The following is a 26,773-nucleotide window of genomic DNA, read 5'->3' on the forward strand; positions in this document are numbered from 1 at the left end:
ATAGCGAGGGATCACTGTATATATATAATATATATATATATACACATATATATATATAAAAGATATATATATATATACACATATACATATATATATATATATATATATATATATATATATATATATATATATATATATATATATATATATATATATATATACACACACACATATATATATATATATATATATTATATATATATATATATATATATATATATATACACATATATATATATATATTTGCAAACTGTTTCTTCTTCATTGAGGTTTTCTCTTGGAGAGCTTTTTTCATTTCATTGAAAATTAAAGCAGCTGCCAAATTATGTAGCTTTCTTATTAATTTTTCAACATTGTGTAAAATAACTTTATAAAGTAACATAAAAGGTTTAAATACTGGTTATCCTTTTACACTAAAATATTACTAAAGAGATACAAAAAAAGTAAAATGCATATGTTCTTTTCTTTAAGGAGATTAAATATTACTGAAGAAAGAAAAAAAAAACTAAAACAGCCAAATGGGGCTATGCATACAAACTTAAAAGGTTTAAATAAAACAGAAATATACACTTCTATTTTTACTTGCTTAACTTGTGGAGGGTGTATCCTGTAGCAAAGCCCTAACTTTTTTCGTGAAAGCCCGTTTCAGTCAATAAGTCTTAAAAACAGGTGTAAAGATATTGACAATAAGCTACGCAAACCCACCAACACATGGAATCGTTTAAATCAAGTATCATTACATCTTCCTTTCTTAAAGAGAAGTAAGGCAGTACTTATAAGCTTACATATATATATATATATATAGACATACATACATACATATATATATATATATATATATATATATCTATATCTCTCTCTCTCTCTATATATATACGTAAATCCCCGCGAAGTACTGCTTTTAAATTTTTATGAAGAAGAAAAGCTTTTTAAATTGAGGGAAAATATCCCAATAGCAATTTGTTAAGGATCTGTTTTTTTGTGAAGCAGCCTTAACACAGCTTTTCCGCTGTTTTATAAACGAACGGCATATAAGGTCTTCCTTTTTCCTTGCTTCGCCAAGGAAAGAGCCTTTTTATTAAATCCAAGGGTTCTTCGCTTTTTTTTTGTTTGTTTATTACAATTGTTATAGTTCTGTTTGTATACGACGTTGTTAGTTCAGCACTCAGGTTGTAATATGACCAAGCTGTGCAAGCTTACTGTTAAGAATGCAACGTATAGTTGTACATGAGAAAAGCAATCTTGCCTCATGTTAGTTCAGCACTCAGGTTGTAATATGACCAAGCCGTGCAAGCTTACTGTTAAGAATGCAACGTATAGTTGTACATGAGAAAAGCAATCTTGCCTCAAATCAATGGCAAACTTTTGTAGGTCTATGAACTTAATTTAAAGTTTAGGTTTACACGGTGCTTTCTTTCCGAAGTACCTGCACTCATGAATATGTCTGTATGCGTCAGTCGCTCAAATCCCCGCGCTTCGCACCGGTGAAGTACTGCTTTTAAATTTTTATTAAGAAGAAAAGAAAACCTTTTAAAATTGAGGGAAAATATACCAATAACAGTTTGTTAAGGATCTGTTTTTTTGTGAAGCTGCGTTCACTCGAGTGATCACTTCGAGATGACTTGCTGGCTAACCATAAGCGTTACCTGGTAGGTAACCACCCATACAATCAGATTGTGAATCAGACGACGAATGCCGTGAATGTAATTACCCCGATCTACATGCTGTCAAATAAACGAACCACACGCCGTGGCGCAATTTATGGGGCTACGCCTCTAGCGCTGACGTCCGAGGTTCGATTCCCGTATTGGAGTGAAGTGAGTGGGTGGTTACCTACCAGGTAACGCTTATGGTTGGCCAGCAAGTCAGGTAACATCAGCCACGGTGCCGTCAGTTGTGAGAAGCAGATCATAGAATGGATGAAAATAGTTTACTGTCAAATAATGCAAAGAGTATGCGACACCTGTTTCCCCCTTATTCTTGGCTCATCAGGCGTACATACTCATTGCACTCGCTTACGGTAATCGAACGTCGGACGTCAGCGCTAGAGGGGCTTCGCAGCGGTGAAGTATTGCTTTTAAATTTTAATTAAGAAGAAAAGAAAACCTTTTTAAATTAAGTCTTAAATTTGTCTTATTGACAATAAGCTACGCAAATCTACCAAGACATGCAATCATTTAAACCACGGCGCAAGTCGAACAACACCATCCCATAATATTAGTTAATGATTAACACATTTCTATATGTATTGTAAGCATACAATACAACTGATAATATGTTGCGCTTATTTATCTGGTGTACTGACATTTTTGCGCGTTTAACGGCTGAAATCTAACGTGGTTTGTGCCCTTCAGAATGAAAAGAGTTTGCATTTACCTTTTTAATAAAAGGCGAGCTTTTAAGCCTGAGAAATCACCCCGTAAATGCACACGTTTAATTGCACATGTGTTAATATGTATGCTTACACAGTATTAAAAGACACTCAACAAGTACACAGTATTAAAAGACAGTCAACAATTAACGTCATTTACCTTCGTTCCCGCCTTCTCCATTAGAGTATATGGACAAAAAACAGGTTCCAGTTATGACCATTATGCGTAGAATTTCGAAATGAAACCTGCCTAACTTTTGTAAGTAAGCTGTGAGGAATGAGCCTGCCAAATTGCAGCCTTCTACCTACACGGGAAGTTGGAGAATTAGTGATGAGTGAGTCAGTCAAACAGGTTCCAGTTATGACCATTACGCGTAGAATTTCGAAATAAAACCTGCCTAACTTTTGTAAGTAAGCTGTAAGGAATGAGCCTGCCAAATTTCAGACTTCTACCTACACGGGAAGTTGGAGAATTAGTGATGAGTGAGTCAGTCAAACAGGTTCCAGTTATGACCATTATGCGTAGAATTTCGAAATAAAACCTGCCTAACTTTTGTAAGTAAGCTGTGAGGAATGAGCCTGCCAAATTGCAGCCTTCTACCTACACGGGAAGTTGGAGAATTAGTGATGAGTGAGTCAGTCAAACAGGTTCCAGTTATGACCATTACGCGTAGAATTTCGAAATAAAACCTGCCTAACTTTGTAAGTAAGCTGTAAGGAATGAGCCTGCCAAATTTCAGACTTCTACCTACACGGGAAGTTGGAGAATTAGTGATGAGTGAGTCAGTCAAACAGGTTCCAGTTATGACCATTACGCGTAGAATTTCGAAATAAAACCTGCCTAACTTTTGTAAGTAAGCTGTAAGGAATGAGCCTGCCAAATTTCAGACTTCTACCTACACGGGAAGTTGGAGAATTAGTGATGAGTCAGTCAGTCAGTCAGTCAGTGAGTGCTTTGCCTTTTATTAGTATAGATATATATATATATATATATATATATATATATATATATATATCCATCCATCATCCAAGCCGCTATATCCTAACTACAGGGTCACGGGGGTCTGCTGGAGCCAATCCCAGTCAACACAGGGCACAAGGAAGGAAACAAACCCCGGGCAGGGTGCCAGCCCACTGCAGTATATAATACATAGGCTATATATGTCACAGCTCAGAAATTTAAATGTTGCACATATTTATGTCAAGAAATTGCATAAACAAGAATGCTGAAGAGCTGTTTCTCCAGATATCAGTTGATACCGATCTTACATTATCCAAAAAAAAAAAAAAAAACACTTCTATGTTGATATGCTGACACTCGTCATTCAACCATAAACAAAAATTTGCATACTTCTTTTACAAGGCATGTTGATGTACACTGCATGGCATATGAAATTAGCCAGTCCCTCAAGGTTTAAATGAACTTGGTCATTAATTTCAATAAAACGTTTTTGTAAGTATCTTCAACACTTAATGATGCTTTACACAAAGGAAAATTATTTAACCAAACTCTCTGAACATCAGCAAACAGATGTTGAAATACTTACATTTACCAATCCATCCAGCTCCCACCTACAAAAAAATAAATATATGATTGAAACAACCCATTTGTTCATTAGAGCTCAATATTATGACAAAAAGCCATTAGCTTTTAATTTCAGAAAGTGAAATATTAATGTATAATTTTAGAATATAACATTAAAAAGAAATGTAACCACACATTAGAAAAAAATGGTTTAGGGAAAATCCACTAGATTAAGTAGACATATGATGTGAATGGGAGATTGACAAGGCACATAAAGCCAAAATAACATGTAACTTCTTAAACCTCAAAACATAATGAGTTATGCTTCAATTGGCTTCTCCTAAAGCAAAATGAGCATATTTATGATATGTGACTTTCAATTACTCATAGAAAACATAATATAAACACTGACAATTTGACTAAATACAGAAATATAATTTTGAAGTTCAATATGTCAATTTCAGTCACTACCTCTTGTGTCAATCTTTTAACAAAACATACTTCACTTGTGAAGGGAGGCACCACCTCGTGTATGTGGGTGAATTGGATAAACTAACCAAAACTTTAAAACAAAATCAAACATAACTCCAATACAAACTAAAAAAATGACCAGAACCTTTCTGTGCTCTAGACAGTTGTAGCTGTGCTAAAACTCAGCGCCATTTGTAAATAAACAGCCAATATCTTGAAATAACATGCATGAGGCCCCCACCCTAAGCTGACAGTAGAAAAACAGGAACTCAACATAAAACCTGACAATTAAGTCCAAAACATTTTCTGTATTCTCCACACTGTAACATATTTAATGGTTGACCCGTTTAATGCTGCTTGTCTATGTGCTACTCACACTAATGCTCACAAACAGTCTTGCTTCCTCTACCGTGCTGTCCTGTGTTAAACTAGTGATCCAGTGAGGTTACAGTGCCACATATGCCATTTTGTTTACTGAAAATATTTGCAATATTATGCCTATCTTTTCAAATATTTTTACACTAATACGTGTGTGATGCCCTGGTTGTCTCCAGTATTAGAATCTTTTTGAATCTGGGTCACTGATAGTCACAACTGAGGATTGACCAGGGCGAGGAAGCAACCAAGCAAAAGACATATTGTTCAAACACTAACAGTGTTTATTTAAACTTGAAAACAAACAACTGGAATCAGTAAATATAATCAATAAGCAGTTTAATAAATAAATAAATAATACATAAAAGTGTGCCATAAAAACAAAGTTGGTGTCCCAGTGTGATTAAAATAGATAACCCAATAAATTTAAAAATTCAAAGTGCAAAGATAAAATCACTAATATTCCTTCCTTCTTGGGAGTCTCCTACAAGTAGCCAGCTGCATTCTCACCAATCCACCACCCCAGCCAGTACCCTCAGATCTCAGTGCAGCGTGTACTTTCCCAGATGCAGTTACATCGGGACCTCATCCTTTCACCAGCTCCAGTGGCCTATCTCCCACTTCGCAGCTCTGCATTTCAGCTACTCAGCTGCCTCTCAGACTTCTTCCAGCCACTGTCCTGCTCTCCCCATTAGTCAGCCTGATGGATGCCACCCAACTCAACCTTCTCCATTTTGTTCTTCCGAAACCACCAATTGCTTTCTCTTTCATTTTTGTGTTTTTCTTTCTCCCCTATGCATTAACCACACTCCCTTTTGTTCTATCCTATTGCTTAGCTGTTGCCTCCTGAATGAAACACTGCTGTTGGCTGTTAACTACTAATTAATAGAGCACATAGGTATGTGTGTGCCCTACACCAACATATGCTAAAATGGACTCCGCCACAATCAGTAAACCATTCATTATAAAGGACAAACAAGTAAAACTCATCTCAATTATGAAAAAAACATCAATTTCTATTATGTCTGCTAATTACTGGTTTCAATTTAAAACAATACAGCTTGCTGTGAAATTGTGCTTTGTAGTGACCATCAACAGATCCCAGTCACTAGGAAAATAATGAATTAATCTACAGCAGGAATGTTTTACCAATGGGCAATTGTATGCTGCAAGGTTATTTTAGTTCCACTTTGTATAAAGAAGTTATTTCTATTTTATTTTCAAAATTCTTTTCAGTTTCAGTTTAGTTTTAATTAGAATTACGTACTTGTTTTTATTTTACAATATAAATTTCTATTTAGATTTTTTTAGTGATAATAACCTTGACAACTATCTCCACCAGGCAGCCTATTCATTAAATAGCGGATTAATGTTTAGCATGTTTGGCAATATCAGGAGGTTCTATTATTGTCACTTGCACAGTGTGAACAGCCAGTGGGAACTGCAAACCCAAGTTCTCTGTCTCAGAGGAGAGCACTTTGCCACATGATCTACATGGAGAGGTTCTTCTGTCAGCCAAGCATTATCTGATCACTGTGAGCTGAACACTTCTGTGGTGGTATCAGTTTGTCTCTGTGTCAGCCCCCACCTTCTCTGTGCAGCACTGCCACTACACTTCACCCTTACACACTGTAAGTCCCCAAGTACTATGCAGAGTGAGCCTAATGAAGACCTCCATCTGAAAGCCACACAGAGCCTGTCTCGTAACCACTGTGAGTGGTGTGCCTCACTGGTGAGGTCAGTTGTTCTCTCTCTGTGTCAGCCCCCACCATCTCTGCACATTGCCACTACAGAGGCAATCCATTTTATCATAGCTTTTAGCTATGGGAGATAGCATCAGTCCACATTATCTCAGATAATCAGGGTTCTGCAGTATATTCTAATTTGATTTACTTTTAGATGTTGTTGTTTTAATTTTAGTTTAGTTTGTTTTTTCAAAACTTAGTTTTGTTTTCATTTAAGTTAACAAAATACTTTTTTCATAATTTTAGTTTCAGTTTTCGCTAATGATAATCTTGGTTTTTGGCATGTTTAAAGGTAAGGAGCTCCGAATACAGTAAAGTACTGAAGTTAGCTACATATCACATTTGTTGCATCCAATTAACCAATGGCACTATAACCAAGGCCCAATATGCTAGGAAATTTCCCAGGCAAAGCCAGGTAACATATTCATATGTTCATATGTTTTTCATGGGTTATTTTGAATGGGATTTCTGTTTTTGCTGTGGTATCGAAGAATATTAATATAGTACATTTTTACACTAGTATCGACTATAAAAATTCTGGTATCATGATAACTCTAGTGCACACATGTACATCTTCCCGATGGAAATATGTACAGCAATTGATTTAACATGTGTAGCAGTAGGGCATAATCCAGAATACAAATAATTGTGTCAGAAAGCAAATTATTAACATAATTGTATGTTTTAATTAATTAATTAAATCTTTTGCAGAAATATACTTTGAGATTGTTCTAATTATGAATCAAAGCTTTCACATTAATCAAATGCATTACCCAATAGCAGACTATTCATGTTTAACGCATCATTTACCAAAGTGTAAACTGCCCTATTAGAAGTATGTGTTGACAACTATTTTTGGCAGCATCAATGATTAAGAACAATTTTGAAACAGTACAAACACAAACCAAACAATGATGCAGTTTACATAGAATTTACTTAGGCAGGAAGAAAATGGTTTGTTCAGCAGTAATTTGTCCCTCTCACCTCAAACACACTTCCATTTTCCTTGCAGCTGTCGTGGCATAACCAAAGGACAACCGGAGCCACATATTCGGCTTTAAACGACTCTACAAGATCTGTAATATAAAAGGATAAAAAAAAAAATCAATACATTCAGAGGACTGCAAGTGACAAAGAAAATAAGGTACTATAGTTATTATTACTATTCAATTTTGATTCTCCAAATGCATTGCACATTTATTCTGAATTTAGGTTTCCTTTATCCATTTATTAAAAAAGATCCAAACTCAGAATACTTATGCTAATCTTTGCTTTAGAAGGTAAATTATTTGGTAATACTGTATACTACTGAAGCAAAATTAGCCATGTTTGGACTACTGTTAATATATGAAACAACAAGGAGTTTGTCAAGGATAGAGTAAATAATATCAGTAAATCAACAGATTCCATATATATTTATCAGTATTTAGACATTCAAAAAAATAATTTTAAAATGTATCCAAAAACAAAATGTAAGTGATGCATGAATCAGAATAACTCCTAAATCAGAACAAGAAGCTACCTAAATATGGGGTCAGCAGAGATTAAAACTATGAAGAAGATTAAGGGCAAGATTAACAAATGCATGGCAGAGCATTCTATAGATACAAGTTGCAACTTCATTTTCATAATTATGTAAAGAAAATAATTGCAGTCAACTCTTAACTGTAACAGACACAAAATTATTTTTGCAAAAGATCTGAGTACATCAATTACAAGTTGGACACCAATAACTTTATTTTACAATAGACAAATGCTGCAAAAAATGTAACCTACGCAAGTGAAAAGTTTTTTTTTATATTAAGCCATTAAATCTTTTTTCCTTATTGTAAAATTATTTGAAATAAAGAAATTTGTATGTACAGTGGAACCCCTAGATACGAGTTTAATTCGTTCCAGAACTGAGCTTGTATAGCGAATTTCTCGTATCTAGAACAAACTTCCCCATTGAAAATAATGGAAATCCAGTTAATCCGTTCTGCACCCCAAATATATTAACATAAAAATCAATTTTCCTAACAAATAACACTGATAAATTATATATACTGTAGTCTACCTTTAATAAATAACACTGGTAAATAATATAACTGATTATTAAAAGAATCAAAACAGGTGTCTAAAGTGCAGTAGAGCATTCAATAAATCTTTAAATAAATAATCCTTAAAACAGTTGTGAAGTGGAGGTTTAAAATACACAAGAATAACAATCCTTTAACACAAGGTTAAAACGTCAAAAGGATGCCGTCTTTAAAAAACAGATGACAATCCCCGGTGCTTCTTCTCTGTTAGCGTCTCACCTGCGGGCTCTGCAACAGGCGAGACACTCTTAATGCAGCTGACCTTCTCTACACCGTCCTGCTTCAGCTGTTTGGCTCGCCTGTTCAGCTCACTGTTCCGCTACACGCGAGCCTGCACTCACTCGCCTGCCTGCCTGCTCTCTCTCTCTCTCTCTCTCTCTCTCTCTCTCTCTCTCTGTCTCTCTCTCTCTGTCTCTCTCTCTCTCTTTTCTTTTACTTTTTCTCCCCCTTAACCGGCTCGCGCTTCTCTATATATGCGGGGAGGACATGGCAGCTGCAGCCCATCAGCCACAGGAACAATCATGGATGTGGGCAGTTTCCCACCTGTGCACTTAAGTGAGAAACGCAGACACCGCAGATCGCTACTGCTACCACGCCCCCTTGCTAAGCCGCGAGCTATACCCACAGCCTGGCTCGTGGCTCGTTACGCGAGCCAATGCTCGTATTTAGATCTGAATTTTTCGCTCATACTTTCCTCGTATTTTGAATTTCTCGTATACAGAGGTGATCGTATCTCGAGGTTCCACTGTATTATTATTTAGCTTATTTTAAGAGTTCTTCTCAAGCACATTTTGCTCACTCCATTGGCTGTTTATTTTCTAAATGAAAGCAAAACAATTCTACTTAAAACTTTTGTTTTGTAGTTTTTGCATATGCATTTTTTTTTGCAATGGATAAACAAAATCAGAGCTATTTAGTCGAAATAACTGTTAATGCCGTTAGATCACAACTTAAATATGCAAAACCAAATAAGTTTATGACTCAGATAGCATCTGTTGTAAAGTTTTTCAACTATTGTTTATTGTCTGGAATGGCAGCTACCATAAAGGCAATTCCTCTGCATACATTGACTCAAATCTGACAAATAATACCAGCTGACAAAACGTGAGTGCTGATGTCACTACTGTGGCTTAGAGGATTCATGCAGTAGTATATCACTGGAAACAGAAACTAACAGACAGGTCATTTCACAAAGGAGAGTTTTTTTAAACATGGAACAATGATGAAGCGTTGTGTAATAAAATAACCTTAAAAAGAAGTGACATCAGCGGAAATCTGTCTTTACTGTATAATAATGACACTTTTTGAAACACAGCACATGTACTTTGACAGTGCTAAAGTGTCAGGCTTCTGGGTGCTATTAATTCCATGACACTTATAATAATCTAATTTAAATGTTTTCTATTCAGATTGCCAACAAAGTCATCAGTCTGCCGTTTCATTGTTTGTTTGCGTAGCAGTAGTTGTTTCATGAAATGCGTAATGTCAACCTAACATGATAACCTGCAGAGAGATTTTCTGATGCATCATTTCTGGAGAATTTAATAATTGCCAGGCACTATTGTAAGTTGGCTACTAGTACACTAACTTAGAGGACAGCAGGCTTTCAGGTGATTATTCCAATGACTAAGCCCAACATACTCATTTTAAGGAAAAACATTATACAAGCCATCGACAAGACAAAGATTACAGAAGATATATCTCTCTATTATAAATAAATTCTAGAGACGAGACTATTGCCAAGAGATTTTTGCAAGTCCCATGGTCCTCTCACCTCTCATTCATGTGAATGCTTTGGTCAGACACAGTTCCTGCACTCTCAGTTCTTATAAATTTGAATGTTTTCCTCACTTTAAGATCCCAATAAAAGAAGACTTATTATGTCCACATCTTATTCAAGAGTTGCATCCAGAAGGGATATCAGCAGAAGAAATGAGTACACGGGCAAGCCCAGCACAGAGAAACAATGAAGTCAAATGAATTAACGGTTACATGGCAAATTGGTTAAATGCATATCAATAGACTATGCTGAAACAGTTGGTGGTGATTGTGAAAGTCAGTTTATTTATTAGAGAGAGAAAGAAACGCTATTCACTCACAGGCAGTAGTTATACGTTGTGTTGTTGCTATGTAACTGCAAACATGGAATCAAAATTCAAAGCGATATTGACAAAAACTGAATTCCAGATAGAAAAAAGTCTTCATTAAATACGAGGTTAAAACAGTGCTCAAATCAGTCTCTTTAAAAACAAGCCCGGTGCATTCTTTAACTGCCTTCTTGGCCTTACGCAGCCAGCCCTCTCGCGCTCTCTCTCTCTTGCTCGCACTCTCTCTCGTTCGCTGCACAGGGAATGCACAGGGAGAGACTGAACACGTGTGGAAATCATCGCCACGTATGAACCAGAAGGGAAACTGGCTTGTTCGTCACCCAAGTGTGTGGTCATGAACAGATGCAAAAGTTTGGCAAACTTTTTGGTCGTAACCCGATTTGTACGTGTTCCGAGACGCTCGTGACCCGAGGTTCCACTGTATTGTTTTTACTGAAGTTTCACAGTAAAAGTGTAAGTTTAAAAAGTATTTGCATGTTAATTTCAAAGCCAAACAGAACGAAAACGTGTAACTCAATGAATACCACTAACACAACATGAAACAATTTTCTTTCATTTTGTTACGTTTTACTATGGTTAATTACTTGCTGTAATGGAAAATAGTTAGGTCTATTATGCATATGTAACAATTCTCATGAAAATAACAACAATTTCCTTTCAATTTATTACGTTTTATTAGTTTTTACTATGGTTAATTACTCACTGTAATGGAAAATAGTTAGGTCTATTATGCATATGTAACAATTCCCATGAAAATAACAATCTGTTTAAATTGTATATCTGCTTTCCCATATGCGAGTGTCAGAGCCGCGAAGTGGCTAGTGCGTAGTGCCTGCATGGGGGTTGGTGAGCAAAGCCCCCTAGTGTTTAATATATATACTTATATACGCAAATGAAGAAAGCAACCCAAAATCTGGACTGCTGGGTTTTCTGTATCTTTCTTTAAGAAAACATACTCTTGCCAATTTACATTTTTTCTTCTTAATTTTTGGAAATATTGTTCATTATATGGCAAATGAATGACATCACAGAATTTCCTCTCTATAAGCTGGCTAAGTGGGTGACCCATTAGCCTTACTTGGCAAGTTGTCTAGTACTGTCATTAACTTCTTTCATTTTATTACCTTAATCCAGAACTTCGTTGAAGGGGTCTGGGTTTTGATATTGTGTTGGGTGAACTTGAACAAGCCCTGAATAAGGCACCAGTCCTTTGCAGGGCAAACACAAACACATGCACCCACACACAAACACACATTAGGGCCAACTTAGTGTTGCCGATTCACCTAATCAGTCTTTAGACAGTGGTAGGAAACCAGAGCACCCAGTGGAAACCCACAAAGAAAACAGGCAAACTCCACACTGGGAGGACCTGGGATGCAAACCCTACTCACCTTGCTGCGAGGCAGCAGTGCTACCACTGTGCCACCCTAACTAGTTTTCTAGCTTATAGAAATGATTTGACTGCATATGCTTTTGGTAGTGCAAGCAGCTCAGAATGCGGCTTTAATAAATCCAACAATTTAATTTAGGTAAAATGTTTGGGACCCTTTTAAATCTTAAAACATACTTTCTCTTGTTCTGCTTTGAAAATAAAGACCTTATAACAGATAAAGACCTATCCTGCTCAAATACATATTATATGTTATTACTTTCTATTTAAAGTAGCTCCTTTACCAGTTAAACAGATGCTAATATACAGTATAAGATCACAGAATTTATTAATATCACATTCTCAAATCTGTTTAATACAGCTTAGAGTCACAGGGGATCAGGGTTTATCCCAGCAACATTAGGCACAAGGCAGGAGCCAGTCCTTGATATTGTGCCCCTAAATTAGACAGCTACATAATTCAGTGTAAACTGAACTTGAAAAAAATATTAAAAAGTAAATGCATGTTCTCAAAATCTGCTTCATCATGACCATAAAAAAATCAAATAATTACTGAAATGTAGAAAATGAAGAAATATTTTTTCAGCAAGTGAAACATAATTATGTGAACAATTATTAAGAATACATTTAATACTGTGTCTGCAGACAAAAAGTAGACAAAGGATTGTCTAATGTCATCCTCTCAGGCCGCTCTCTCTGGTGAGGGCCACAGCTGCAGCACGCCAAGCAGGTTACCCCAGAATTGCCTTACCCCAGCCAGAGATTTAAGCTCTTTCTGGTGAATTCCCAGGGGTTCTCAAGCCAGCTGACATATATAATCCCTCCAACATGTCTGATGCAGGGATTTTGCCCAGTGGGGCATGCCAGATGCAGCTAAAAGAGGAGCCATCCAGAGGGCATCCTTACATCATACCCAAACTACTCCAACTGGCTCCTGTCGATCCAAAAGAAAAACAACTCTTTTCTGAATTGCTAAGGTTCTCACCCCAACAAGGAGTGTCAGCCCAGTAACCATGTAAAGAAGCCTAATTTCTGCCACTTGCATTCCCAATCTCATTCATTCCATCACTACCCATAGGTCATGACTATAGAGGAGAACAGGGATATAAAATGACCAGTAAACCAAGAGTTTTGTCTATAGATAGTTTCTGCTTCACTACCACACTGAACATAACCTTTTAAAATCACAGAACCACCAAAGGCACTCTCAAGGACAGGTGTCCAAATAAAAGGGCTGTGTATATTTCTGCCAGAATTGTGTGTACAAACTGTAATGTGTTGTATTGTTTAGCCATACTAAATCATATTATTTTTTCCACACAAAATATGGAGGCTTTTTATTCCCTGTGTGCACATAAAAATATAATTTCGTACAGACCTGGAGGCAAGACTTCTTTAGTCAATCTTGATCCAGCAGTTGGTGCAATAGTATTGCAGTGTATGTTGTACTTTTTTCCTTCAATCGCTAATACGTTAGCTAGGCCCAAAACGCCAAGCTTTGCTGCACTGTAGTTAGCTTGACCAAAGTTTCCATATATTCCAGCAGCTGATGATGTCATGATTATTCTGAAAAATATCAATATGATATTATGTAAACTGAATATATTATATATCTATATATTTATTATGTAAATATGTATTTGAAATATTTATCTATCTCACTGTTAAACAAGTTGCAACACTTTAAAGCAAACTATAATGTAACTTTACTTTTTATTCACTTTATTCTTATATAGTCATTACCCATTAACAGAAGAGAGTGCTACAACCATTTACAAATATAGTATTATAAAAATAAAATATTCCTGTAATAAAACATAATAATAAAAAATCTCTCTTTATTTTCGCTTATTATTTAATAATTAAAAAAATACATTAAGCCATGACCAACAGTCATGACTGTGTCCAACTGCTCATACAGCCTTTCCCTGAGAACTGCAACAATGATTTGCAGGGCGGGTTAGGCTACTGTTAACTACTGTGTATACTGCAAAACAACAGGGTGATAAAGAAAGATGTCCCTTGTTTTAATGCCTACTAAGCAACAAAGATTTTTTAGAAGAATGTGTAATATTTAATATTAAACATCATTTCCTTTTCTGAGCAACCACAGTAAAGTAGTAGTTGCAGTGTTCTTGTAAATGAGCATTAAGTTAATCTCAAACAATGCAGAAACTGCATGCAAACAATACAATTCTGTAATTATATGTAATATGGACATTCCTTTTCACATACTATCAAGCCAGTTAGGTGGTATAAGTGGTCTGGTATTTCCTAAGTCTTCCCTCAATAGGCCATGCCTGGCTTCTATTGTTCTGGACAACGAAACAATCCACTTTGAGGTCTTTCCATACTGCTGAGCACCTTGTAAAATCATTGTGTACAAAAAACTGGGCATTATCCCTTTTTGCAAGGTTCTCAGTAACACACAAGTGGAATTAACGGGGATATAGAAAGCCACCTTCCTTGCATTCCAGTGTGAACACTAAAAAAAATGGTTAATCTGCAACTCTACCAGTGAATTTACCCTTGGGATTAATAAAGCATCCATCCATCCATCTATCCATCTATCCATCTATCTATCTATCTACCTACCTACCCAACACCTACCTACCTACCTACCTACCTACCTACCTACCTGGACATGGTCAGCTTGCTGAATGAGTATGACCTACTAGCAAAAGATCTTAATCAAGGACAGGCTAATATGTCTGCAGAGATAATTCACTTTTTAATGCTAGTAACCACAAACTGAACGTTTCTTTCTCTCACAAATGAAATACAACATCTATTAGTGGACACTAGATCTGTAACTGGAAGGGACCGCAATCCAATCACACAAGCCCACAACTTCCCTTAAAAACTAGGTGAATGCAACTACAATCTCAATGGAACAAGAAGCTCACAAATTCTCTTGGGTGCAAAAAAGTTCTCTCTTTGGACCTGGAAGCTATTCTCTGCAAAGCCTTACAGCTGAATGTCCTGAACAAGCTCTTAAGATCCACTTCTCCCAAGTTTAGGCTCTGTGCCTGAGATTACTTTAAAAATGCAACTTCAGGGTCTAAACTCTCATGCCAGAAAGATTCCCACTTTTCCCCTCTGAAGCTGCAGAGGACTCATGAAAGAACATAACATCAATATGAGGAAGACAACACCACACACAAGGGACCACATGGTAAAGGCAGTGTTCACTTCAATCAAAGCAATGTTCTACACTTATATCCGGAGCCATGACATGCAAAGCCACAGAGCATTGGACATCATCCAATCCAATCAGGTTTAGTATAATAAACCTTTTTATTTTTGCCAAAGTAAATTAAAACTCATAGGAGCTACCAAACTGGAAGCTAAAGATCTGCTTTCTTATGTTTGATTGTTACTGTGTAAAACGCTAATGACTGTGTTCAGCTTTTACAAGCTTTTAACTAATTTTGAGACACAGCCTTGTGTGTCATTTCCGATCAATTTAGCCCTCTCTGACCCAAGGCTGGGCATTAGAACACTGACAAGTGTGAGATGACTGCAATCCTTAACTTGTAAATCATTAATGTGCCACGGCTCATAGTGACTGACTGAGGAACAGAATGGCGGTGTGCCAACAATGACAAGTTTTTTACACTTCAGTGCAGCAGCACTATTAAATCTGAATTAAGTCTTATGTCTAATAAATATATAAAATAAGTACTTTATACACATACTCACATAAATGAAATTTTAGTTAAATAATCGCATGCTATTTTAAAATGACTAAGAACTATTTTAGTTACACAAAAATACATATAAGATAAATAATTCTACACATCCATTACATTAGAAGATATCTTTATTTCCTTTGTGCAGAAGAGGCCACAGACCCCTGACTGCTTCTAGATTTGCTCTGTGGTTTGGTTGCCTTGTCAAATGGTTTTACTGCATGCAGTGCCACTTTCTTGAATTTGCTTTCTTCAGCTGCCTTGTCGTTTTAAACAATCATACCTGCAGCTGAATTACTTGATGTTCAGAAATAATAGTAATATACTCTGTAGCAGCTAACAGATAATTCAGAAAGTTCTTTCAATGCATCACACACGACCCCAAGATTACTCACAAAAGCACAGAAACCTTAGCCAGACCCAAAAAGCTCTAGCAGGATACATCATCTCTTATGTCACTTTTGTTTGCAGAGGTGAAATGCTTTTACTGGACAGAGTAATATTCCCAATACTGCATCTACTGTTCAGAAGCTAGAGATTATCCATGTCACATCTAGGAGGAGACAAATTTTGCAGAGCTGTACACCAAACCTTCAACACATTCTTTCATCGCAATATAACTATTTTCCTGAAGTGCTTTAGAGTGAGCACAGTTTTTCCATCAGGTTTTTAAAATGTATAATCATTTCCATTTCATTTGCAAAATCACTGGTAGCAAGCTCTAGTCGGTTTTGCACAGCAGTGCAAAAAAAGAAATGGAATATATCCTTCAGTCTGCTTTTATGTCCTAACATTACAGATACGCCATCACAGGTAACTCTGGTTAGACACTTGGTAAGGAAGTCCTGAAATTCACCTTTTCTAATAATAATAAGCTTTTCATAGTGCCTGCAGCAATGAAATCAATCCAGTTCAACCAAGTCAACAAAAGCATAAGGAAGATTTCACAAATCCTATCGCCACTTATTTTAGGATCCAGGGAATCTGCCTGAATACAAGTTGCAAACCCAAAGTTCAGTTCTTTGCATGTTAGCTACAGATAAGAGGTTTGTTAAATTTTAAACTGATCATCTGTCTACATGCTGAGCAACACATATGCATATACAGAACCTTCTCTCTCGTCAGCCTCTTCTGATTCCCATTTTACTGTACACTGTCAGTCTTATACTATAAGACAGAAAGCACTTCAAAGACCAAAAAAGTTAACTGCAAGTAGGACCACACATGCTCAGAGTACAAAGAAAGCAAGGGGCTACTGCAGTTAATTTCAGATAATAAAAAGAAGCCATGAAGTCAAGAATTTTGAGAGTCTGTGATGATAAGTGACCAAATATTGCCAAGTCTGTTTATTTTTTTGTTTTAACTTAATGAAAGATTGAAAAAAGTAAGTGTAAAACTTCTCAGAAACACAAATTCAAATACAGGCAGTCCCCGGGTTACGTACGAGATAGGGACTGTAGGTTTGTACTTAAGTTGAATTTGTATGTCGGAACAGGTACATTATTTTAATAAATGCTATTGTTGACCGACTGTAATCAAGTGCTCTGCCAATGAATGATGGAGTTTCACCTCTCTCTGACCTTTTTATTATTTCCGCTTTATTTTCAATGGTGATGGTTTTTCTCTTCTTTACTGTATCACCAGCACTTGCATCAGATTTGTGTTTCAGAGACATTCTTGAAGGGTGAAGACAAAAGGTTAAGATGAGCTCTTCTGCACAGCATTGTACAGCTATCACAGCAGGAAGGCACCCGTCAACATGTCTGATGTACTGACATGAGACAAACTTCTTGCCATGTGCATAACAGTACAAGCAGGCTTGCTATTGATAATGAATGGGGGCGGCGAGGGGCGGTTCATCACCAGCCCACCTCACAGTCACCTCCACTACAGTATGCTCTCTGCAGTGTCCACCCACCGAGAACAAACATGGGTGCAGCTAAAGGCGGGTAGTGAATCGCCCAACCCCAATTCAACAGGCAGCCATCCGAGGCACACTACAATGCTACCCCCTCCACCCTGTTCAGCCACAACCGGGTCACCGCTTGCAGCATTACCAGCCATGTGTGCTGGGCGGCAGTGAAACGCCCCCCTCCCGCTCCATCCAGCCTGCGTCCAGTCAGGAGCAGCAGCTGCGGCCAGCGTAGTGGGGCGGGCAGCGAACCATCGTCCTGCACATGAGCGATGCTGTGACCCTGGTGACTATGGACCCACTGGGTCACTGCTTGCCTCTGGGAGCCCGTCCGAGGGACACTACAACTGCGCAAGCAGCGAAATCATCCTCCTCCAGCCACCGCTTGCAGCATCCCCAGGCCGAAGATGACGGAGCGGGCAGTTACTGAGGCGCATGCGTCGCAACTGCGTCCTCGTTCGTAAGTCATAGGTCGGATGTCCGTAACCTGGGGACTACCTGTAAAGTAAAAAAATGTATATTTATACAGCTTATAGCTTCTAAAAATGTGTTCAGTTTGGCATTCTTTTATGATGATTTATATCATATACTGTAGAAAAACAACATCAAAACAATTTTTTATTTACTTTCATAAAATATGATGCAATAATATGAAAGTAAATGATTAAATTTTCCTGTCATATTCTTAACTGAAAGGTTAGGTTATATGTCTTACAATATTTTCTTTAAAATAACTAACTGATACTAGATAAATACTTCAAGAAATAAACCAAAGCTGTATGGATTCATATATCCATTTTATATTTACTCATTAAAATACATCATCAGAATTTAATTGTTTCTGGGCCTTGAACCAGAATTATACAGATAAAGGGTTAGGGTTATAGTAGTCCTCTTTCCTTCCACTTTTTATTAAAGATCCAGACTATACCTAAAATCACATTCTATGTAAAAAGTTGGGATCTTTCTTGGAAAAGTCTGGACTTGCTTAAGCAATATAATGTCCACTATAGCTGGAGTTGTTTTCGTATCTCTAACTGTAACAACAAAAAATTAAATTTCTGCTATAAATTCAAAATCAATTCCAAAAAAATAAATATCATATGCTGAACATGAAGTAAATGTACATCTCCTTCACAGAAAGATTCTAAAATATAGTCTCATTCATTAGTATATAAAGCATTCCTAGTCCCGTGACACTACTAAGGTTTGATATTAGTTTCTTTACTGATATTTGGATTAAATATACTGTTCATTTCCTTTAGATTAGGCTCCTATTGATGGTTTTACCTGTCTTTATCTAAATTACACATTAGCAGTTTAGAAAGTGAATTTAAAACTATTTCAACAAATGTCACCAAAAAACCTGCAGGATACTGTACTGTTTGAGGATGTTAACATTAGAAATTAAAAGTGAAAGTTATATAGCACCCTCCACAATTATTGTCACCCCTGGTTAAGATGTGTTCTTAGGCTTCTAATAAATTCTTTTTTTCCCAAAAAATATAGGCTCACAACACAAAAAACAGAAAAATCCAACCTTTAAATGAAGTAGATTTATTCATTGGGAAAAAAATCCCACATTAAGAAATACATTTTTACATGAAATCATGTGTGCCACAATTACTGGCACCCCTAACAATTCCTATAAAATAAATGTAATTGAAGCATTTTTTGTAATTTCTATTTAGTTTTTTAAAGTTGATCATAGTAAAGTAGAACTTTCAATTAGTAATTTATGACTTTCTGTGTCCTTGGGGTATAAAAATGAGGTGACACAGAGTCCTATTGCTCTTAGCCACTCTTCAACATTGGAAAGACAAGCGAACATGCCGTTCAAGTAAGGCAGATGTGTGTCGACCTTCAAAAGTCAGGTAGTGGCTACAAGAAAATAGCTACTCGCCTAAACCTGCCTGTATCTACAGTCAGAGGAATAATAAAGAAGTGTAAAACAACAGGAACAGTGACAAACAAGGCTGAACATGGACCCAAGTTTATCTTGCCACCACGGACAGTGAGGAGGATGGTAAGAGAAGTAAAAAATTCTCCAAAGCTCACTATTAGTCGTATCTTGGCGTCACAAAGTCTCCATGACAACTAAAAGACTATCTCTATGCCAAAAGGCTGTTTGGGAGACATGAAAGGAAAAAAGCCTTTCCTCACCTACTATCACAAATGTAAATGTCTGGAGTTTGCTAAGCAGTACTGGGGCTTCAACTGGGACCGCGTGCTTTGGTCAGATGAGACTAAAATTGAGCTCTTTGGCAACAAACATTCTAAGTGGGTCTGGCGTGAATCCAAGAATGAGTATGCAGAAAAGCACCTCATGCCCACTGTAAAGTATGGTGGAGGATCTGTGATGCTGTGGGGCTGTTTCTCTTTCAAAGGCCCTGGGAACCTTGTTAAGGTGCATGGCATCATGAACTCCTTGAAATACTAGGACATTTAAATCAAAATCTGGTGGCCCCTGCCAGAAAGCTGAAGATGGATCGTCACTGGGTCTTCCAGCAGGATAATGACCCTAAACATATGGCAAAATCTACACAAAAATGGCTCAGCAGACACAAAATCAAGTCTCCAGACCTCAACCCCACTGAAAACCTGTAGGGTGAGCTGAAGAGGAGAGTGCATAAGAGAGGGACCAGGACTCTGGACAATCTAGAAAGACTGTGCAAAGAGGAATATTCAAAAATCCCTGTTTCTGTATTCTCCAACCTTGTGAAATGTTATAGGAGAAGATTAAGTGCTGTGTTGTTGGCAAAAGGGGGTTGTACGAAATATTAACAGCAGGGGTGCCAATAATTGTAGCACACATGATTTCATGAAAAAAAATGTATTTCTTAATGTGGGATTTTTTTCCCCAATTAATAAATGTTCTTCAATTAAAGGCTGGATTTTTCTCTTTTTTTGTGTTGTGAGCCTATATTTATTAGGGAAAAAAAATTATTAGAAGCCTAAGAACACATCTTAACCAGGGGTGTCAATAATTGTGGAGGGCACTGTATAATTAATTTATAGAACTTTTGGTTCTTATTCTACATTAACAGTTGAGCTCAGAAACATTTTAAAACAAATACTCTATTAGATGCAGTCTTTAAGAGAAAATTTCAGTCTGTATTTTGACCCAGTTGTATAAAACGTTTGCCACCTGTGTAATACTGTAAGTGACACTTAATTGGTCAAATCTGATTAATCCATTTCAGGATTGAGGAAGGTCAGAGCCAGGTGTCTACTCTGTACAATGAGATAATCCACAACCAGACGCAAAATGTAATGTTTTACCTTCCAAATTTCTGACTTTTCATATGATTCCATGCAGCTCGTGTAACCATGAAGGAGGCCCTCAGATGAATTCTGTGAATTAAATCTTTAAAAGTATACATAGTTTAAACATCTGGTAAATATTGAAATTACATTAATTTTCATCAGTTGAAATTGTTCCAATTAAATTTACTTCATGACTTTGATATTTTCAAAAAATGCCAGTGAGCAAAGAAAAAAAGCTTTTACATCTAGCAGTTCTAATGCTTTTACTTTTTTCATATACAAATATACTGTATATAATCTGTATTATATACACTGATCCATTTGCAATGTGAAAAACTGGATTCTTAAAAAAAATAAAAAAGCATTCAGAGTTAAATAGAACTACCAAAAATTAAAAATGTACTGAAAATCCTTATTCCATTGCCTATACCCTAATAGTAAAATAAACTATGCTAAATGATATAGCTGCAATTACAAAACTATTCTTTGTTTAGTCACTAAAAGTGCAATGTATATGTTATAGGAGTAAAACAGTTTCAAGGAAATACATCCATATTCAAATCAAATGTGTTGTATTTCACTTACAACAGGCCCTTTACTGATTTAACAGAGAAGAGATTGGGTGACAATTAAAAGAGCTGACTGCAGTAAGGCTTGTCCATCTTTAATGAACTGTATATTTATTCTAAAACGTGTCAATGTTAATGATAAATGGCCAATTCATAATCCTACAATTAACTTCAGATTAGCTTGAAATGTAAATTTAATCACATATTTTAATTTTATAAGTTTTACTCTTATATTTAAGTTTTTTTTACATGAAAATAAGCCAGTAAATAGGTATGAAAATGCTTACCCCAATCTAAATCACTAGTTCTTGGAAAAGAGCGGTCTCGCAGAATCCTTTAAAAAAAGAATACAGACAACTCATATGATAGATGGTACTTGGCATCAGAAATGTGCTTACTTTAATTAAGTATATTACATTCTTTTTAACTTCAAAAAAAGGCAAAATTAAAAAAAAAATCAGTTTACTGTGCTCATATTTGCAGGCCACCTTCAGTCAAACAAATAGTTGATATTAATATAATTATTTCCAAATATAAAATTAATAATTGATTTAAGCAGTTTATATATCATCATTTGCCTTCTCTTTCAACAAACCCAAAGATGCAAAAATAATTAAAATAAGTGTGCTTAACAGTCCTATTCAGAAGTGTGTTGTTTTGCTATATTCATAAGATCTATTTTTCTTTATTAAGTTAAAGAAAATTTAGTTGTTTTCCACACATACAAATCCCTCTTTATCAAAATGTAAGCAAATCACATGGATAAAAGATTTTTGGGGGTATCGCTCTTAAGCACTGAACTGACAAGGATATCCATTGTACCATTTAGCATTTACTCATCATACAAGACGTTGCCACTCTACACACTGCATTACTAAGATGGGCACTAATATGGTATGTCACACTTCATTATTTTGCGGGAGTACAGTTTACCTCCTGATAGAAAAAAATATGTTCAACACACTCAGTTTACATGGTATAATAAACAAGAAAAGATCTAATGGAGGGTTGCTTCAGGAAAACAACTGTATACATTGTTGTGACCTACATTGTAACAGAATTCTGGAAACACTACTAGTTTTTAATGTAAGAAGACAGTAGTTATTTACAATAAAAAAAGAAAATTTCTAATTAATAAAATGTAATGTACTTAAAGATGGTCTAACAGTTTGAAATGTAAATTCTGTATTGGTAAATGTATGGTAACTGTGTAAAACGTTTGTTTGCATAACTACTGTGAATTTTCACCCTTACTTTGAACATTCTGTAGTTTATTAATTGACAGTCAAATTGCATTTACTTCCTTTTCTACATTGATTAAATAAAAAACTCTCTTTCTTCAGGTTGTTTGCTAACTTCATAAAACATGCTTTTTAAAACTTAGGACATGAACATAGAATAATTGTCAGTATCTTCTTTTAATGCAAAACAAGAAGAATTACAGTACGCACTTCAAAATTGAGCTGGGGTTACCAACAGCATTACAAATCAATGCGACAAACTAAAGAATACAAAATACTAAAAGAATACAAAATTGCCCAGCAACAGCCATGTTGAATGTCACACAGTCACAAAAATACAGTTCATAAAACTACAATGAAACATAAAATAATTAGTACAATATACACTTGCAGATCCATAGATAAATAAATCCTCAAATTTTTAACCAAAATAACATGAAACATGCTTCACCCTTGGATAAGCTGAATGTGAAAATTTAAAATAAAATCTGTTCTGAAAAATATAACATTAACTATTAAAATAACGAGTACACTAACATCACCTTTGCTCTTTGAAGTTCTAAAATCCTCACCCCTACTAAGCCATCTAATTGTTCCCATACAGTTTTAAGCAAAATTCACTCATGGCTGTCTCCAAACATGTCTGATACAGTGAGACTACATGAGCCTGGTAGGACAGACTACTGTGTTTGTGCATTGAGAGTACATGCAGGACGCTAGTATAGGCATACATGTTCACCGCACTGCTCCAAAAGTTAAGCTAACGTATCTAGTTAAAAATCAGTGAATAGACAGTGCCAGGAGACAAAATACAGACACCATCATTCATCAGATTTAACTGCTAGACGTGTATTATCCTCACTTGCATGGAAGTGGTTTGGCTTTTAAAAAAACGGATGTTGCTCAAAAGATGGCAATCTGCAAACTAAGTTGGAAATCAGTTGTTGTTAAAGATACACTAGTGTGACAACTAACATGTTTCGTCATCTATGAACAAACCACCGTACAGAATATAATGAAACAAATGCATTTTTTTTAACACTACTTGCCCCATACAGTCTTGTTATGCAGCTAACAGAAACTGTGCACTCCAACACAAGAAGAACCCTCCACTTGGACCTGGAGCAACAACAATCTTCTTTAAAGACTTGGTATTGTAAAACAATCGGTGCCAAGATAGATTAGAACTCTAAATAACCAATAAACAACCAGCCTCTTCTATGTTACATGTTTGTCTAATCTGTTTGCATCTTAATGTATATATCAATATATACAGTAGTATATGCACAGTTAACATATTTCTATACTCATGTTTATCAGTAAATTGTATTTTTCTATTTCTTAAAAATGAGTGTGTTTCAGTTTCCTTGATATAAGTCTAACAGCCAGTAAATAAAGTACAAGCCTTATCGAAATAAATATATTAATTAAAAAGATAATTATTTAACCAAGTTAAATCTCTCTCATTTTCTACAATGAACTATTATTTTCCATAAAATAATATTAGTAAAAACAATATAATCAGATCCAAATCAAAACCCAGCATATATCTGTGTTTATTTTATTTTATAGATGTTTATTCTGTACCAACAGATTTTACTGCCACTCTACTCTCATAGTATAAATTGCATAATCTGTGTTTCTAATTCTGTAAGCTCCTTCTCTGCAAATTGTATCATTTTTGTCTATTTTAAATCACCTGTCATGGAGGCTTATAGAAATAAGTGAACATCAGTCAGTAATTGCAATGAAGTTTAAAGCACTAAAATATTTAATTTAATTTAGCTAAACCCTCCAGATTGTAATGAGTAATGCTTATGCATAAAAGCACTTCAGTCTCTTTCTTAACCTGTAGCATTGTTTAAATATGATGACCTGCCTATTGATAGCATAAATCCATTTCAACAGGAGGAAAAAGCGGCTTTGTGCTGATCTTTATTTCTTCCCAAGTCCAAATACTATAAATCTGATTCAATGAGCAACTCCCACTGTCACCAAAGTCCTTTTGTTTGAGTAATCAACCAAAGCAACACAACTGCCATATTATCTAATCACTGCAAGCTGCAAAAAATATTAGACTAAACATAAACTAAAGTTACAGGAATCACAGAGGTTTGATTTATTAAATTACAGGCTATGTGCAATGCCAACGTATCAATGATATTTTTTGTACTTTTCTTAATTTGTATTCAGATATTCATAAATGATATTCTAAAATGAATTGACTGCAACAAAAAAAATTTTTTTATGAGACTTTTAACAATATCTGGAGGTTTGCAGATAAACAATTTGTAGAGGGTTAATATGCTGTTTTCCTAAGATGATAAGAGCAATCTCCTAACTATAATGTAGCACAGAATGCTTTTCCATCACCAAAAGAAGAGGAGCAGCTTAGTGTACAACTGGGATCATGAATTGGCAGCCAACTAATAAATCCTCTAACATTTTTTTTTCAAGTATATTAAAATTACATAGAATCTGTGAATATTAAAGTTGAAAGTTCACACAAGAAAACAAGAAATTTACCTTCACAGTTGCATTAAACAGCAGACAGAAAAGAAAAATCAGGCCTTTATAAAATCATCTGCAGAGTTTGAAAGAGTCTAACACTCACTTCAGGTTCACAAGGCATACAAGGTACAGAAGTGAATTCATAATGAAAAAAAATAATTCCACCAAATAATGACACCACGCTTCAGTTTTAGTGCAGGACTACAGGTATTATGCCTATTATTTATAAATTCTGCATGTTTTAACTTAAAAGTTCCAATCAAATTGTTCTTGCAAGGCAAACAAAAAACATTTATTTATGTTTGCTTAGAGCATATGATAATATGACCATCAACTCATTTGTGAGCTACAATCTTTTAACCTGAGTCAGCATACAGAGAGGAGGTGCAGCGGTTAACGGACTGGTGTAAAGCCAATCACCTGTCTCTGAATGTAGACAAAACAAAGGAGATGATTGTTGACTTTAGGACGACTAAGAGTGACCATCTGCCACTGAACATTGACAGCTCAACTGTGGAGGTAGTCAATAGCACCAAATTCCTGGGTGTCCACCTGGCAGAGAACCTCACCTGGTCCTACAACACCAGCTCTTTAGCCAAGAAAGCCCAGCAATGGCTCTACTTCCTGCGTAGGCTGAGAAAAGCCCATCTTCCACCAGCTATTCTCACAACATTCTACAGTGGAACCACAGAGAGCATCCTGAGCAACTGCATCACTGTCTGGTTTGGAAATTGTATGGTCGGGGATCGTAATGCCCTACAACAGATAGTGAAGACAGCTGAGAAGATCATTGGTGTCTCTCTTCCTTCCATCATGGACATTTACACCACATGCTGCATCCGGAAAGCCACCAGCATTGTGAATGACCCAACACACTCTTCACACTCACTGTTTACACTTCTGCCATTGGGAAAGAGGTACCCAAGCATTTGGGCCCTTACCACCAGAATGTGTAACAGTTTTTTCCTCCAAGCAGGAGGAGCAGATTCCTCAACACTCATGGACCGATCTGATATCTGATATACTGTATGTGTTCTGCTCTGCAATGTTGCAAATGTTTGTACATTTGACTCACATGCACCTTGTTATATATTATGTGTCTTTATGTTATGTGTCGTGGATTCTTCGTTGTCCTGTGTTCTATGTAGCACCATGGTCCTGGAGGAATGTTGTTTCGTTTCACTGTATGACCTATAAAAGGAGACAGCTGCCACTACTAAGGGAACCAGTGTCAGTAGGAAGAGGGACAAAACTTGCCAGTGGAGGAGTAGAGGCAGAAGGACTAGAAAGAAGTGAAAGCCAAGGGTTTTTTCTGTGTGCTGTATTGTGCTTGGAACTGTACTTGGTGCTGTGGGAACAGTTATTTGGAAGCGTGCCCCCAGAAAGGACAGAAATAAAAGTCTTGTTTGGTGCAACACTTGTGCCTGTGGCTGGCGTGTTCGGGTGTTTGGGGAGCCGTGTGCTCCCTGGAGATCACAATATATATATATATATATATGTGTGTTAGTTGGGGGAGTG

The 26,773-nt window shown here is 36.2% G+C and overlaps 1 protein-coding gene across 1 annotated transcript in view; it reads right to left on the reverse strand.

Annotated features, from left to right (window-relative positions):
• hsd17b4 (hydroxysteroid (17-beta) dehydrogenase 4) overlaps positions 1-26,773 on the reverse strand; it is a 228,134-nt gene that overhangs the window by 186,366 nt on the left and 14,995 nt on the right. Inside the window, exons 6-10 of the mRNA XM_051929986.1 lie at positions 21,791-21,837; positions 20,950-21,034; positions 13,442-13,629; positions 7,472-7,563; positions 3,919-3,943 (exon numbers count right to left, since the gene is read on the reverse strand). Coding sequence (XP_051785946.1) covers positions 3,919-3,943; positions 7,472-7,563; positions 13,442-13,629; positions 20,950-21,034; positions 21,791-21,837 — 437 coding nt within the window. The remainder of the gene's footprint in view (positions 1-3,918; positions 3,944-7,471; positions 7,564-13,441; positions 13,630-20,949; positions 21,035-21,790; positions 21,838-26,773) is intronic.

This window comes from Erpetoichthys calabaricus, chromosome 7, assembly GCF_900747795.2.
Source record: "Erpetoichthys calabaricus chromosome 7, fErpCal1.3, whole genome shotgun sequence".
In the NCBI taxonomy this organism is placed as follows: domain Eukaryota; kingdom Metazoa; phylum Chordata; class Cladistia; order Polypteriformes; family Polypteridae; genus Erpetoichthys; species Erpetoichthys calabaricus.